Here is an 18,209-nt window from a genome sequence, read left to right as displayed (position 1 = left end):
ATTTAATGCTAATTTTATTCAAAACATTTTTGAATCAAGTGACAACACACTAAAAATTAATGTGAAGTTTTAAATGATGAGTAATTACTAAAAACTAGAGTTTTATTGTCCCAACACCTTAATCATTAAGTTAATTATCTTCACTTGTGTATTTTTATAAGTGTTCAACTTATCTGTTCCTATCTTGACAAATCTGATAATTTTCCCCCAAAAAGTGTGGTTCTGTGACATCACACCAGGCTGGTAGTCAAGATATGGAAATATCGCCTTAGCTCTGTACTAACAAACCAAATATTTGGGCACTTACCAGAGACTCATCAAGTTTTGGCCTTGAAAGGAGTTTACTATTATCTATGCCAAAAAATTACTTGACTTTAAAATTATTGTATGGAATCTCTGCTAAATTTTATTTGGATTCTTCTTATTGATTTGATTTGGAAGCAGCTCCATTATTAAAACAAAAAACAGCCACTCTCTTTATATTGAATCAAAAGCTATTATTTTTTTCCAGTTTTGAGCATTCAAATAAATTATAGTCCTTGAACACTACAGATTAGACCCGTATCCTATTCATCTGTCCTGTGACAGTCCCCTACATATTTGAAGATGGCTGCCACATCCAGTTTTCTAGATAGACCTCCGTTTGTTGTTTTATTCTGAGTTTTAACTAATGACAGTCATTTTGCTTGGTACTAAGTATCTAGAGATAAATAAGCCCCAGTCTTCATGGAATTAACATTCAAATAGTTACCAGGATGTGATCACCCAACATTATTTCCTGTTGGTTCTTTTCTGTGCCAGATCCAGAACATATAGCCATAACACCCCTCCCCCATCTTGCTCTAGCACCTACAGAGAGACCCCTCTGGAATCCACTATTAACCCCAATAAGACTAAGACTCCATTATCCTGTCTCAGCTTATTCATCTTTAAGTGAGCTAATCAATAGCAGATTTACAATATTCTTTCTGGTTCTAGCATGCCAAACTCTAAGAAATCTGGACTAATCACCTTCTAATTAGAGGTGATCATCTGTATTACTATTTTCTATTTGTCAGAAAGTCTGAGAAGCAATATAAATACTTGATATAAATTTTAATAGAACCCCAGTGAGCTATTTAGCACCTGCATCGTGCAAATATGTTTCAATCCCCAGTTGCCATTGAAAAATTCACCACGAGCCACTTCAAGTTTAACTTGAGCTTTGATAGTCTAGTCTCATAAGCTGCCAGGAACTCCACCAAAATAGAAAGCCCACATAGGTAGTCATATCCAGTTCTTGCTTTTCTCCACAGTTATCCAAAGCCATTTCCTATCCTATAACCTTTAATTTCACAGAGAAAGCCTGTCACAATAGAGTCATCTTTGTCTAGCTCTGCAGGCGGCTTCCCCTTTGGGTCACAGAATGTCAGATTCTGTAACAGACAGGTACACCGGTATTGTTGCTTTGGAATTGTACAAAAGACAGCCTATTTATCAGCTGGGGGAAAAAAGATGTGTGTTTACACTCTCATAAAAACCCTGTCTTTAGCACTCGAGGGACAACAATGAGGTAGGGCTCGAATGTTTCCAGCTGGAATTTTTTTTAATCTTTCATTCATAGAGTTTAAGAAAACTGAACAGCACTTGCAGGCAGACCCGCAGATGATGTAAGACAGCAATCTGGCTCCCTTATAATCCAGGGAGTGGGTTGGCTTTTATGTCACGAACAGCCTTTGATTTTTTTTTTATTATTAAAGGAGGAATCACTGTGTCTGTCTTCATAATACAATAAAAGTTTTCAAAGATTTGTACAAATGCAAAGAGAACTTCCTAGTGGAAAGACTGGAAAGGGAGCATGGCTCTGAATCTCTATAACTGGAAGTCTGGGGAGAGGGCACTCCCTTCCACATTGTACACGAAAGACAGAGACACATTCACGGGAAAGTCAAGTGACAGAGGCCACCATGCTTCTTGAGACACCAACCTCCCCAAAGATCACTCCATTTCCCTCCTCCTGACTACCCTGTCACCAAGTTCTCCTCCCTCTGACCTGACTGCTTCCTTCACCTGACCACTGTCACAGTCAGCCTCCACTGTAGGATCACCTCCACATCCTCCTGCTGAGTCTTCTGCCTGCAGTGTTCCCTCTTCTGTCGCTACTTCACACGGAAAAAAGACTTTTCCAGAATGCAAATGTGATCACGTCATTTCCCTGCTTCACACTCTTCCATGTGTCACTAATGCTCTCGGGGTGAATCCGGATACTTTCGGGCACCGCAGAGGCCTTTGACTTAAAGACTCACCCTCTGCCTCCATGCTCATGTTTGATTGGGTCGTATGCAATGACTCAATTCCTAAAAAAGCCTACTGTCCTATGATTCTATGACCCGATGGCTCTTCTCTCTCCCTAGAGAGCCCTCCCACTTGCCTACCTGATAGAACATTGTTTTTCATTACGATTCAGGGGACACCCTGGCTGAATTTGGTGCCACATTTGACTTACCTGCCCAGGTGTACACGCACCACTTCCTCTCTCCACTTCACCTTATAAACACCTCAACACACCTGTCTTATTCCCTGATTATTCGCTTTCATATTTATCTAAGAATTAAACTGAAAGCATGAGGACAGCGGCCGACATGCTTTATTTCTCCAGCATGATGCAAGCACTTTACAGAGCCGCTAAATCCATTAATTAAACAACAAACTGTTTCAAGCTCAATAAACAGTCAACTACAAACCTAATAACTTTATAATGCTGGGTTGAAACTATGTAACCGAGGAATAACAATAAAGAGAGGGGAATAAGCAAATGATTGACATTCTCCACCTAGGATAGTGACACACACAATTATTCCCCGGATTTCTTCATATCTTAATAGTAGGATAAATATGGTTGTTCTAAAGAAGTGTTTCCAAAACAGTGGCCTGGGTTTGAATCTGACCCCTAATATACTTATTTCATAACAAATACATTAACAATTAAAAAAATATATTGCCAGCATTTAAAACTCAAGGTAATCTACATAAAATCCCGACTCCTGCCATATTTCAAAAAAATGGAGGACTTGGTAATGCTTGACCAATACTTTTCCATAATGACAGTCGAAAGGAGCGTAATAGGCAGGGAAGTCCTGGCCGGTCTCTTTGCATGAGCACAGCCCCCCAGCCTTCTCATATTTTATATGCCATATGATATTTTATATGCCAGAGATACGTAATTTTACAAGCCCTGGAGAATTTCTTCCGAAGATATGATTTTAAGCTAAAACAAGAACAGAGTGCAGATATGGACAGTAAGAGCATACGGGTAATTATACTTAGAATCTTAGCTTAAAGATAGCACTTCAATCCATTCATCAGCAGAGAGGGAGTTACATTATGGTTCCTTGTCCAGGTGATCAAATGACCTTGTCAGCACCCTCTCTATATTACTTATGACATCAAAAGTTTCCTTGAATGGGGAAAGACAAGTTGCATTTCAAAACCAAAATAAACTAACAGCTTATGACTGCAGTCCGAAACCTACTAAGCACGTCCGGTGGGTTCAAAGCAATGTGAGCTCCAGACACTTCCCAAGTTGACTGTCGAGTCTGTTTTCACCTTAACACTGACCTTGGATCGTGGAGGTGCCCGGATGTACCACTTGCAATCCACGGCCTCGCTAGCAGAAGCTTTGCCTTCCTTCATTATCTGTACGGACTCCACAATTCCTTCAGGACCGCCCATCTCAAACTCACACACTAAATAACAAAATGCCAAACAAACATAGAGAAATGGAGCTTGAATAATAAACCAAAAATACATTTCAGAGCAGAAAACAGAGAGCTCCGAACGTTATTGAAGATCTATTTTACCAACCTGGTAATGGTTTCAAAACTCCAAGGTCCTTAAAGTCAGGATCTTAAAAATCGAGAAAAAGAGAATTAGTTTTATTCTGCATTTATTACTTAAAATGATGTTGAGTAATATAACATTAAGTTATTCCAGAATCTGCCAAAAAATACATTAAGAGAAATAAAGTGGCTGAATAAACACCTGCGTGATGCGGGTAAGACTGGACTGTCTATTACACAGAACTGTGACCACAGGGTTTCCATCAACACACAGGAAGCCATTTGCACAAACTCTCCGTGCCACTCTCCACGCAATCAGCAAATGAAAATATCATTGTTCTGACTCCATAATGGGACACTGGTTGTGTTTGTAAACTGGATCCTTAGCTAAGACAAGCTTTGAGTAAACTTCCATCGAGGACACATACAATCATTTTGCCTGATTTAACAGATTCTTTAAATTGCTGAGACACAAAGCTTGTTGCCATTGAAATACCGGATGCACAGAGTTAGGCTGTGAAACCCAGGGCCTCTCCCACCCAGCAGAACGCCAGCATCCTGTTTCCAGAAGCCCTCGTCCTCGTTATTCCATGCCAGCTTCTGAAGTATTCCTCAGAATCCTGCTGTGCCTCCTCAACTCCAGCTCTCCCCCACCTTTCCCCTCACCCAGGTCCCCGGGCCCAGGTATGTGTCCTGGTCTGCTCACGTACTTGGGGGAAGCTTGATTTATCACGAGCCTCAGAAGTGGCTGACTTGTTATAAGCCAAAAATGGTGGTCTTGATTCCATTGCCTGAAATTGATTTTGAAGTCAGTATGCAACCAGTGAAATATCATGGTGAGCCTCTTGGAGGGCTTTCTGAGAAAGGTTTCTTTGAGAATACGAAGAAACAGGGTGTATCCAGTTTTCAGGCTCACATCACGGTCTGGTTTGTACGGGGACCTTTGAGATCATGCACAGTGGTCAGCTTATGATGTTGACAGGAGCTGACGTGAGAAAATGCTAGCTTGTAAGGCTGAGCAGACTGGGAGCATGGAGAAATACCCCAGGGTCCTTATGGATCTCACTGGCACACCCTCTTCAACTCCTCTATAGTGACCCTGCTCTGGGCCTTCTGCGTTTCCAACAATGTACATCCTTATGATCTCAGTCACGTTGAATTGGATTTTCCTTAACATATGGGTAAAGGCACCAATGGCTATGATTTTTCTTGGAGACACACGGTATCCAATTTAAAAAGTGACTTTGACATTTAATTTCTTTTTCCTACTATGGTATTGGCTATAAATTAAAAATCTTATAAAGTTAGAAATCTGTTGAGAGACACTGCTCATCAACAGTCTAGGACTGAAGTACAGAAGGGTAGTGCTCTCCAGAGTCAATTATTTCTGGATATCAAGACTGTGTGAGCACAGGTGTCTGTGTGTATCCACAGGCGCTTCGGTGCATGGCTCCGTGCTTGGATACACTAAGCCCATGGCCTCAGGCTGACTATATTACTGCACTTGCCTTCATTACAGTTCCTCTTTCTAATTTTGTTAAACAGTAATGTGTACTGATTTCTTAAAACTAAAAGGCCTGGGCTACCATTTAGTTAGGTCAACTATTTAGACACACTTTACTGTAGAATACAGTTATATGTGGTAATACGTCTTGAATCAAGTTATAAATTCCTTTGTATCGTTATTTTGAAAACAGTTCTCTTACCTTTTAGAGGAAAGAAAGGAAAAAAGGAGAAAGGGAAAGCAGGAAGGGAGGGAAGGAGGGAGAAACAAAAGGAAACGAGAGAGGGAAAGAGGGAGGAACAAGTATTTATATGCAATCTCCGTGAAAGAAACAGAAATGATGATGGTAGAGTCAGCTTGCACCATAATGCCCCCAAGTACATTTTCCCCTTCATCTAAATTAATGGATACTTGGTTATTCTTTTAAAATGTATATTTATTAAATATATATTGTGTACCATAAAAGAACTACGTTTTGTAAAGAATTACTCAGATTGGTTGTCACAATGAAGCTGTATTTTTGGTATTAAAGAGACCAAATGCTTTTCCTCAGTTTTACACCAAGCTTGCCCACCTCAGTTATCCAGATTCTTCAGTACTCATTATATCCTTTTCGCTATTTTGCATAATGCTTAATAGTCATCATCATTGATTAGAGTAGTTCAGCTTTGCATGGCTGTTCTTAGGGTTCTTGGGGAAATGCAGCTGGTTTTCCATTTTCTAGTTTGAAGGCTAACACTTGTCATTTTTATAACTCATGCCAGACAACATTGAGAGAAATGCCAGTTCTGGAGTCGACAGTTTATTTTTTGTCTTTGTATTAATGGTGAGAGCACCGATGGTTAAAAACATGTAGGAGGGGAGAAAAAAACTTGAGGAAAAAATTGTTTCTGCACTTTTTTTTGAGTTAGCCACCAGTAACATCACAGTCACAATAATAGATGGCCCCCATGACCTCCATTGATTCTTTGGGCCCAGGTCCTTTGGGGCAATGATAGAAATTGTCATGCAAAAGCACAATGTAGCTGGATTTGGTAAGCCATTTTCTACCCTGGATCTGCCCAAATCTGTTCTCCACTAAGCCACCCAAACAAACTGAGAAAACTATAAATCAAGTCGTGATAGTCATCTGCCTGCCATTGCCTGTAGAATAAAACTATGGCTCTTTTTAAAGGACTGTAATTCTCCATGTGCTCTTGCACCTGACCCCCTGGCCCAATGCACTACCTGCTGTTGACTCTGCGGTCTCCTCTCAAAACACATCACCACTTCCTGTTCCTGCAGCACGTGACTTGGCTCTCCTCTCTGCCTGTACTGTTCTCCCGGGGTGGGGGTGGCTGGGTGGGATCTTTCTCCTTACTGTTTCATGACTGGAGTACTGTTTTCTCAAAAAGTGTTCTGGATAAGCCTCTCTAAAGTAGCCCTGCCTCTCACTTTCTTTTCTCCCTTCATGATCTCTTTTATCAAAATCCAATATTGTTTTACTATTTGCTTACTTTTCCTTATTTTTAAAGTTTTAAAAATTTATTTTGAAAGAGAGAAAGAGAGCAAGCAGGGGAGGGGCAGAGAGAAAGGGAGACAAATCCCAAACAGGCTCTGCACTGTGGGCATCAAGTGCGATGTGGGCCTTGAACTCAGGAACCTTGAGATCATGACCTGAGCCTAAATCAAGAGTCAGATGCTTAACGATGGAGCCACTCAAGCACCTCTATTTGTTTACTTTCCTATGGGCCATCTACTCCCACCAGACTATAATGAAACACCCTCTATGAGGGACTTTTTGCCTGTTGTTCCTCTCTCTCCAAGACCTACAACGTTGCTTGAACACAGTGGGTGCCCCATAAAGAGTATCAAACCTAACGTATTTTTTTGTGTACATAAAAAATAATTACTTTATACAAGATGGGTTTTCTTAAGCTGCTGACATATTTGCCACACATATAACTGTCCCTTTCCAATTCAGAGGCTCTCACAGTAAATCATCAAATTAGACACTATGTGAGAGAATAGTCTCTAATAAACCAAATCCAAGTCCCTTCGGGGCAGCCCAGCTGACTCTGTTCCCCCAACTCCCTTGCAGTTGTGGGTAGCCACAGAACCAAGTTCTGCCCATGGAAATGTGGACAAAATGGCTGAACTTCACGTGAAGCCTGAGCTCATAAAATCCACTTGAAAAAAGTCTCCATTTCCTCTTCCTTCTTCCGTGGTCCACCTCAAAAGCCACACAGCAAGAGGCAGAACTCCATCAGCTTCAGCTCCTAAATGAGTAGGCGGAGCCCTGCCTCCTCTTTGATGGTGACTAGACTACAGAAGCAAGAATTGACTTCAGTTACCCGACAACACTGAGATTTTCGATTTTTTATGCTACTACAAAGGTCAAAGTATGTTCATAATACTACTAAAATATTATCTTTTCACCTTCTCAGTTTTTCCAGAATGTACGGCTTAGTTTCCAGACACAATGTTTGATGACATCATTACTATTATGGTTACTAAAATATCTGCCTGGGTTTTCAAGAATTTTCTAAGGTAGTGGGTTTTGGCTATAAATGATGTGCATTTTCAGAGACTGATTCAGCTTATTCTTAATGATTTTATTGGGCTAGCTTTAATTTTCCCTGATGTAATTTCTACAACCTCATTGTGGTCTAATATGTTGTTAATTTGAAATCTAGACTCACATCTTGAACATATATGGAAGCACAATTAAAATTAAGGACATTTTCTATCTTATTTTATGATTACATATATGTAAAAATATTTAAAATTTTTTCTAATTTTAAAAATGTTATCTAAGTATGTAAATATTATGAAAGTAAATAATATTCCCCCTGAAATAAAAGAAATATATTTGTAATATATTCCTCTTCCTGTGAGGAGGGACATTGCCAGAGATGAAGGAGGTTGAAAGCCTTGCTTTCTCCACCGCCATCACCCGGTCTATCTCTACAACTGGAGGAAAGGATGGCACCAATATTTCAAAGAGGTCTCTGACTCATGAAGATGAGAAATCTACTCCAAATTAAATGGGAGAGCTGCACATAATAAATGAAGATATGGCAAAAGCTATCATTCCTTCAGTTTCATACATGTGAATCATTTGTTTTATTGTGATTAAAGCAGAAAAATATTGTCTGCCAAATTTATTGTGGCAGTTTGATGCCAACATTATTTTGAGATCAATAATTGTTTTAAAAAATATTGAATATTTTATTTTTTTAACATTTACTCATTTTTAAAATTTGTTTTCTAATGTTTTATTTATTTTTGAGAAAGAGAGAGAGAGAGAGAAAGAGAGAGAGACAGTGTGAGCAGGGGAGGGTCAGAGAGAGAGGGAAACACAGAATCCGAATCAGGCTCCAGGCTCTGAGCTAGCTGTCAGCACAGAGCCTGACACGGGGCTCGAACCCATGAACCGTGAGATCATGATCTGAACTGAAGCCAGATGCTCAACAAACATTTACTCATTTTTGATAGAGAGGCACAGAGCACTAGCAAGGGAGGGGCAGAGAGAGTGGGAGACACAGAATCCAAAGTAGTCTCCATGCCTTGGGCTGCCCGCACAGAGCCAGATGTGGGGCTCAAACTCAGAAACCATGAGATCATGACTACAGCCAAAGTTAGACGCTTAACTGACTGAGTCACCCAGGTGCCCTTTGAATATTTTAAATGTAGACATAATCAGCTTTTTAGAAGGTAAAAAATCCTTTAACACACTTTTGAAACTGAAAGCAATAAAGACCCTGAAGCATCTTGCAAAGAAAGTTATTGTTCGGCATTGGCAGAAGCAGCTCCCACAAGAGATGCAAAGATAAAACACTGCAAAGTGGCCCTTGCTGAATGTCTCATGGCTGAATAGTCAGTGAAGAAAGAAAGCAGCAAATCTGCTCCTATACGCTCCATATAGTCACTTGGTGATTGAGAGTTTGAGCATTACACAAGCAGAAAGAGTATCTTTTCTGAGGAATTTTACTTCTGAGTAATAAGTAGATGTTTCAACATGGTTACTTTTGCTCAAATTCATCCAGTGTCGATGTGAACCAATCACCAAAGACCTCCTCAGTGACTGCTTGGCATCAAATGCAAGTCCTGCTGAAATATTCAAATTGTTAGCAGACTTTTGAACGTTCTGAGCTATGCTCGAACATCTGTTTTGACATTTGCATCAACGGTGCAAAAGCAACGGTAAATAAGACGTCTGACGCCTTCCCGTGACTCAAGACAATGGCACCAAACTGCAGCCATTGGTATTCGTTTGTTGTAGAACTCACTCTCGCGCATTGGTGCAAAGAACCATTTTATTTAAAAAGCTCCTTGGTAAAGCACTAAAAATTGCCACTTGTTTAAATCTAAAATTTTAAGTGTCTGTCTTTTTCTTTTTCCCCCTCACAGGAAACATAGTGAATCTGTTCTCTTTAAGGAAGACAACTGATCATATTTGCTACCAATGATAAAATTCAAGCTTCCAGCAAAGAAAATCATCTCCGTCACTGTGCATCTGACAGCTTCTTAATACTTAAAGCATTTGTAACAGTGATTGTTGATGAAGTGAACAAATATGATTTTTGGTGTGCAATAATGAAAAGGGTCATCATTTGGAAGATCTGCATAAGAGGGATCCAGAAACTGCCCAATGTTAAAAAATCATGCCTGGGTAAAACAGCCATAGATAGATAGAAAGATTTCATAGCAGAATATGAAAAAAATCATTGATATAGTGTCACATTCCTCACTGCAACTAACCTTTAAGAAACTATCACTTTGTGAAGTTTGAGGTAGTATCTACCTGAAAAGCCTATGAAAACATTCTTCTTTTTCAACTACGTTATCTCATGAGGCTGAATTTTCTTCAACTATAGGATACAATACAACACATTTAGTGAAATAGATGTGAGAATCTGGTTGTCTTCTAATAAGTCAGACATTAAAAAGGATTCCAAAAATATATAGCAATATAATTCTTCTAATTTTTAATATGCATTAATATTTTAATATCAATCAATGCTTTTAAAATGCTTTTTATGATAACACACAGTAGGTTTATTAGTGTAATTTTTCTATGATTTGATAAATAGCTATTTAAAATGCTATCAGCTGGAATGAGAAATGTGCTGAGCACTGAATGACAGCCATGTAAGCCTAAGCCCTTTGAGGTCCTCAGTATTTCCTGAGACAAGAGAGGTTTTAAGACCAAAATGCCACAAGACTTCTGTCCTAGCCAACCCCACTTCTGTATCATGGGTCAACGCCTTCTTGCAACAAAACTCAAAGTTGCAATTTATTAACTCAGGACCATGCAGTGCATTTATTTCATATCTGAAAGAAATGTCCACAACGCTAGCTGTATTGTAGATGACTCTCAGTAAATTAATGTTTATCAGTTTAGACTATAACTGAATCCAATCAGAAACATCTTCATTTATAAACGAACCAAATGGAGGATCAATTACTTTAGAAAAATGCAACTTGTTTTGACCTGAAACCTAAACAGCTTTAGAGCTAACTTACAACATTGAACCCATCCTTAAATATCTCTACTTACTTTTCTGTAGCTGAAAATGGGGTTTTTATGGCTCACGTATGCCATTACATCACAAAGCACCGTGGTGTTCCTCGAACCACAGTCTACGGGAAACTGTAACTGCCTGACCGGGCCATGTCATTGTGGTTACGGAAACCCTCTGATTCTAAAACCTAACGTTGCTACCTTTGCAAGGCACAGCTCAACTACCCAACAGGATCATCTTAGAAACGCTAATCAATATTCCCCTCAAATTTCTACAACCTCATGCATCCTGAATTATGTAATAAGCTATATACTGTCTCCACTTCGCACGTCTATTTACTTTGGAAAGCCCTGTAATATATCAATCAGCTCTTGCGTGGACACTAACGGCCATTCCAATGGCCATTTCACTAGATCCGTCCTTCTCCCCTTGCCTGTGACCCATCTCAGTGCTGGCTCCCTGCTTCCTCCTCCAGACGGAAAAACACGGACTTTGTAGCTTTTGCAATCAGTTAACTAAATTTTAGAGGCTGTTTTTAAAATCAATTGCAAAAAAAATCTTGACAGGGCCGTACTAAAATAGCTTACATCAGCATCTTATTTTAATAATCTGATTTCTTTCAGTCTTGTCTAGAAGCAACATGGCTTTAACATAAAATTCAGAGTAGAATATTTTAAGCACTTTCCAGGGTTACTGTTATCGATAAGTATGAGGCTGGCAGGTTTAGCCTCACAGAGAGTTTCTCTTCCTAAGGGTTTTGATGGTGGCACAGGTGGGCATCACGACTTCCGTCTTAACAGAAAATTTACTACAGGCTATACAGAAATCAAAACCTAGAGACTTTCAGAAAGGAGGTTTACAAGCCCTTTAGTACATTATTGATATTTGCATGGCCTATAGAGAGGTTTTGTTTCCTCATCTTCTTTATTTAGCTGTCATCTAGAAAGCGTTCTCGTGATGCTTGTATTCACAGTTTTAAATAAACTGAGAAGACATAACTTGTTTTTATAAAATGCATGTAAAGAATCTCGATTTTGCTTCTGCCTCCATTAAACAGCCTTTTACAATGTTTGTTTTTGATTGATAGTCACAAGGTAACAATATTGTTCAATGGGGGGAAATGCATCTACCATACAGAATAAAGAAAAAAACTTGCAGGAAGAAGGAAAGAAGAAATCACCAGAAGAGCAAAAAATAATAAAGAGAATTTTTAAAAAGGCCTAAATGGTCCAAAACTGGTGCCTGGGGTCTGCACATTGAATGCAATGGAAACCAGCAAGTTCTTGATTATTAGCAGTGCCTGCCCCCAGATTCTCTCAGAAGCATCCAGCTAAGTGCATCCTAAATCACACAAAACTTCAAATAAATGAGCCCCTCTGTTGAGCCATCTTTTTCATAGACCTGGTTTCACAGGGCATTTCTTGCTGGCACGGCCGATGCTGATGCTCCCAGCAAATGAACAACCCCGATGCCTTCTTCCTCTCGGTTACTTCACATTTACCGCTTTCCCAACACCCAGCCATGTTTACCAGGACGCACAGGGAGATACAGGCTTCCGGTTATGGAGCGAACAAGTCACAGGAACAAAAGGTATAGCATAGGGACCAGAGTGATGATACCACAACAGCGTCATACGGTGACAGATGGCAGCTACATGGACACTGAGCGCAGCACTGTGGATACGGAAGTTGAGTCACTGTGTTGTACACAGGAAACCAATGTGACCTGCTGTGTCAACTCTACGGAAATAAAATAGCTTACTCACACAAAAAAAGTGTTATTTCATAGTAATTAAGGAGGGACAAAACTCTTGACCATAGAAGAGTTTAGAGCAAATAGGATAGCAGGGAGTATGGAGCTTGCATCAGAGGTTTCCACCCAGAAGAGAGAGAGCAGGAAATGGCTTCTTGAGGGCGAACCGAGAGTTTGGGTCGGGGCTAGCCAGTGTGGCACTCGGCCACTGAGGAGGAAGATGCTCCTGGCCCCTACATGCCAAGAATGGAATGTGGAGGTGGCACCACAAGTTGTGTGTGTGGGGGGGGGGCATGCTAGGGGAGGGCCTTATCCTTACATCAGCCTCTTTTATCGCAGTGTGTCACTGTTAGCTAAACAAATTGTCATGGAAAATGAAAAAATATATATATGTGTACAAGAATGTTATATTTTCCCAATTTTATTTAAAAATATCACAAAGAAAGCATTATGAGAAAGCCTTGTAAGTGACAGCTAACTAGAGCATGGACATCATAGGCTGTGCCAGCCATGCACATATTGCTTCGAGACAAGACCTCTCAGGCTTCTGGTGGGTTTGATTAGCCTTAGCCAGTTCTAAACGGAGCTGGAATGGTCTTGAATTGGAGACTGTGGGAGCATCCTGTGTTGGTACCCTTGGCAAGGACAGTGGAGTTTTTAAATTTTTTAAATGTTTTATTTATTTTTTTGGAGAGAGAGAGACAGTGCAAGCAAGGGAGGGTCAGAGAGAGGGAGACAGAATCTGAAGATAGACTCCAGGCTCTGAGCTGTCGGCAAAGAGCCTGATGCAGGGCTCGAACCCATGAACCCTGAGATCATGACCTGAGCTGAAGCCGGACACTCAACCGACTGAGCCACCCAAGCATCCCAAAGGACTGTGGAGTTTTTATGCCAGGTGCTAGCAGTGCACACGGGTGAGTGGGGCTGTTGTGGGGCTGGAAAAAAAAAACAATAACAAAAAAACAAATGCGACATGCCAAGCGCTGGTCCTGCCAGTAGATAATCAGGAGCACATGCGTGATGCGTCCCTTGATCAATCCTGGAGACGCACATGGAACGATACAGACAGCACAACTTTCTGCCCATCTGGACGAAGAGCTGAAGTTACTATGTTCTGTCTTCAAAAGTAAGTGTGTCCTAATTTTAACCCAATTCTCCTCTCCTTTGACCAAGGCCAGAATCATTGAACTCTGGCCATCCTTCTGCTCTTCGAACCCACAAAATCCAGCCACACACTTTTATAAAAGCCCTGTGTACACAAATGGAGAATGATGTGGAATGACTGAGATGAAAAATGGACACAAAATGGTTTTCCAGTCAAGCAACAAAATATGAAAGAAAAATCCTCCGAAACAGTATTATGTTAAAGAAAATGTCCCTAAAAGCAAACTCAAAACACACAAAACATAAAAAAGGAAGTCAAACATGAATTTCATGAGGAAGAATTCACCAGAAAGATTGGTGATGCTGAACTTGGGTTAGATAGCACTGATTTCTGAGAGAATTCTACCTTCTATGGTAATCAGTTCCTCCTTTCTAATAAATTAGGGTAAAAATATCAATGGGCTGGGTACAAAGTGGAGAACTTAGGAAAATGAGCTAGATAATGGATGAGAGAGATTTCCTAAAGTGCTCTATAAGTTATCCCATCCATGTGCCCTTCAGAATTTTAGCTCCTGGGCAGTAAATGGATATAAAAGTACCTAAACTTTTTTAATCTTTTAAAAACATGCCTAAAATATTATTGTTGCTCTAAAACCATTATTTACAAATCAAATCCCACCACTGTAACCTCACTGTCTAATCTGCATATTGCACTTACTTCTATTAGAAAACATCTAACCTTGGAGTTCATGAAGATTTAATCTCACTTCCTCAGATGGCTGAGGTCAGATGAAGAATCTCTCAGAAAATTCATAATGCAGTTCCTAATGCCCATTTACAAATATCAAAATAAGGATAGATGGCTGGTAAATGCCCATATACCCACTTTTCCTTTAACATATGACAACATATATGAGATATAAAAAGCCCTTTTATGCAATTTAGCTCAGAATTTACACCCTGATTTTAGATAATGGTAGAATTGAGTTCACCCCAATATGGATGGATTAATCCATTTACAAAAGCAGTGTACCTAGTATCACAGCTGGAAATTTCAGAGGACTTCGAGATGCATGCACCTGTCTGAGAACCGGAGAGCTCACCAGGGACTTCCTTCTTCTCCATTAGCAGGTAACTTTGATCATTTTAAGTGTAGGGGGATTAAACAATCACAAAAACAAAACCCCAGAATCATTTCATCAACATTGCTCGCATTTCTTTTCATCCCCCTGAAACTTATTTCTCCAGTACCACAGCAATTCCTAAGGTTGGAATGAGTGGCTGAAACCAGTGTTTTTTAATGAGCACTTCCTTTGAGAACACAACTGACCAGTCAGCACTAGTTTTGTACCACGTGTTAAGAAAGTTAGACTACAGCTGCTTAAATCCCTCCACTTCTGAGAAAGAATTATTTCTTGAAATCTTGGGGTCTGGGTAGAATTATAGATGTGGGAGCATCCAAAAGAGCTGGACAGTCAAGGTCCACTTGGACCCAAATCTCTCATCTGAGGATTGCCAAGAATCAAACATGTTTCCAGGGGCACCTGATTGGCTCAGCTGGTTAAGCGCCCGACTTGGGCTCAGGCCATGACCTCATAGTTTGTGAGTTCAAGCCCTGCATTGGCTCTGTGCTGCCAGCTCGGAGCCTGGAGCCTGCTTCAGATTCTGTGCTCCCTCTTTCTCTGCTCCTCTCTGCTCATGCTCTGTCTCTCTCTCTCTCTCTCTCTCTCTCTCTCAAAAATAAATAAAACATTACAGAAAATTTTAAAACATGTTTCCAGCCTATATCAAATACAACTCGATGTGTCCATTGAAATCTAAGTCTGAGAACTTATAATAGTGCTTTACTGACATCTGTTTCCGTTGGCATTTTAAAAAATGTTTGCGTAATTGTACAACTGACGCTGTGTTACCAAAACTTGAAATGTTTCATTTGTCCTGAGACTGCAGTTAAAGTCTCGGCTGTTAATTGAAACACATCCTAAATCTACACTCCCTTTGCTCAGCTTTCTACCATTCAAATATAAGAGCACCAGGAGTTAGTTCATTAAAAGCTGTGAAAATAATGCACGGTTTCCCCAAAGTAATGGTCTAAAGCAATATAAATCAATATCATAATTTTTAAGTTGAAAGGAGAGAATTAAGTCTGTCCTTCAGTCAGGGAGTGTTACTGGTGGAGGCTCCTTCAATTCTATTTTTCTAGACTTTTCATTTTTACCAATCACTAGACTTCTCCTAATTACCTGAGCTGAAAACTTCTAAAACGAAATTAACTTGAGTCTTTCACACTTTTGTTTTCATCAAAACATACCAAGAGCTTTCAATTATTCTTTGTAAAATGTCTCACTACTAATCTCCCTTTCTAGTCTATCATGCTCTCTTACTCCTGGCCTCCATCGCCTGAGGTTATCAGAATCCTAGCCAGTCTCTTTGCCTTCGTCCCCCTTCCCTGTAGTGCTCTGTGTATAATATTTGATCTAAACTGGTATAAAAGAAAGAAAGACATCCTTTCATATAAGGTCAAATGAGTTTTGACAATGGTGCCAAGACATTCAATGTTGGAAGGGCAGCCCTTTCAGCAACTGGCTCTAGGAAAACTCAATATGTATGTGCAAAATGGTGGATGTGGACCCTTACCTAACACGTACAAAAATTAACTCCAAATATACCGAAGGCCTACATGTAAGACTTAAACCTATAAAATTCTAAGAAGGAAATACTGGTTAAAATCTTCCTGACATTGACTTTGGCAAAGATTTCTTGGATATGAAAGGCACAGGAAATGAAAGAATAAATAAACAAATTGGGCTTCATGAAGCTTGAAAAAACTTATGCATCAAAAGAATATCAGCAGAATAAAAAGTCAACCCACAGGAGGAGAGCAAATATTTGCAAAGTAGCTAACTGATAAGGGACTAATGTCCAGAATGTGTAGAGAAGTCCTAAAATGTGACACCACCACCACCACCACCAACAACAACAACCCAGGATTCAAAAATGGACAAATAACTCAAACAGACCTTTCTCCAAAGAATATATACAAATAGCCAATAAACATATGAGAAGGTGCTCAACATCACACATTAATCATTAGGGAAAAGAAAACAAAATTACAATGATATATCACCTCATATCCATTAGTACAGCTACTATCAATAAAATAGAAATGACAAGTGTTGGGGAGGTTGTGAAGAATCTGCATCTCCTTTGCAAGGTTGGTAAGAAGGTAAAAGGGCTCAGTGCCTATGGAAAACCCTATAGCAGTTCCTAAAATAATTAAAAATAGAGTCACCATATGACCCCAAATTCCACCTTTGGGTGGGAGCAAAAGACAGGGCAGAGTGAGAGATGCTAATCTTATCAGATTTATAGGAGAAGAAAATAGAGAGCATACGATGTTAAAAGAGAAAATTACTCAGAGTTTAAAAGCTGTTGAGAAGCAAAATATATTTGAAACAGAGGAAAAGAAAAGAAATTTCTTTAAAGGAACAAATACTTGTGTTCAATGGAATCCAGAAGACACTGGAATGATGTATGCAGCATGCTGGAGTGCCAACCCAAGTTACACCTGCAAGAAGATATTATCAACACATATTCAAATCCTAATATCCAGAGTATCTACAGACTGACGGTATGTGAGAGACAACATAATAAAAAATGGGCAAAAGTTCTGAACAGGTATTTAACACAAGAAAAACTCCAGACGTCCAGGATCAGCTACTTAATCTTATTAATAATCAATAATTGAACAATAATTAAAACTGTCATCCCATTACACAGCTAACTAATCAGAAAAACAGATTAAGATCAACAATATCAAGTTTTTTGACATTGTGGGATGATAACTCGCATCCACTGAGGATGGTAATGGACCTTGCTACTCCTCCACTTAAAAATAATTCCATTTTCTGCTTTGGAACTGGGTAGTGAGTCGAGGTCAGAAAGCCCTCAAGAAAACTACCAATGGTGGCTGGAAGAACACTTAGAAAAATCTTACTGGACTTTTACAAACAGCTGTTATTTCATGGTGGAACATCTGGGCAACACTACCCAGGTTCCCTGAGTAACATGGAATACAGAAATGCAGTCAATGATCTTAGGGGTTTCATGGAGGAGAATTCTTTAGAAAGACAGCTGAGTGTCAAATGCTTGTTCTTAGGTGCATATGATAAGGTACAGATACCGATCACCGTGACAGGAACGTTTCATCAGGGGATGAAAAGGGAAGACTTTGCCAACTCAGGACTCCATTATTATTCGTCTATTTCTTACTTCTCAAACCTGAAAATTACTCTAAACAAAAACTAAAATTTGTGGGCCATCAATCCAGAGTGCTGGCAGTGGACCCTCTGTTTAGCGGGAGAGCAGAACGGCTCTGTGACTGTCGGGTAACTGCAGAGAAGGGAAGGGACCCCTCGGGTCATTCCTCAGCTCAGCAGCTGGCTCTGAGGATTTTAAGCACATCTTCCCAAAGCACCCTAGAGTGGATCACGTTGTGTGACACAGGAAACCTCAACATTCCCA

The 18,209-nt window shown here is 39.9% G+C and overlaps 1 protein-coding gene across 3 annotated transcripts in view; it reads right to left on the bottom strand.

The window, feature by feature from the left end:
- The window catches only part of NETO1 (neuropilin and tolloid like 1), a 102,360-nt gene that overhangs the window by 40,138 nt on the left and 44,013 nt on the right, over window positions 1-18,209 (bottom strand). For all 3 annotated transcript variants that reach the window (XR_003902513.1, XM_029922169.1, XM_029922170.1), the window contains exons 2-3: window positions 3,844-3,885; window positions 3,598-3,725 (exon numbers count right to left, since the gene is read on the bottom strand). Coding sequence is in view for 2 of the 3 variants with exons in the window: in XM_029922169.1 (XP_029778029.1) it covers window positions 3,598-3,725; window positions 3,844-3,885 (170 nt within the window). In the remaining variant the exon portion in view is untranslated. The remainder of the gene's footprint in view (window positions 1-3,597; window positions 3,726-3,843; window positions 3,886-18,209) is intronic.

Source organism: Suricata suricatta, chromosome 14 (genome assembly GCF_006229205.1).
Source record: "Suricata suricatta isolate VVHF042 chromosome 14, meerkat_22Aug2017_6uvM2_HiC, whole genome shotgun sequence".
Taxonomy (NCBI): domain Eukaryota; kingdom Metazoa; phylum Chordata; class Mammalia; order Carnivora; family Herpestidae; genus Suricata; species Suricata suricatta.
Note: the sequence above shows the minus strand (reverse complement) of the source record. Positions and strands in the feature narration are given on the sequence as shown.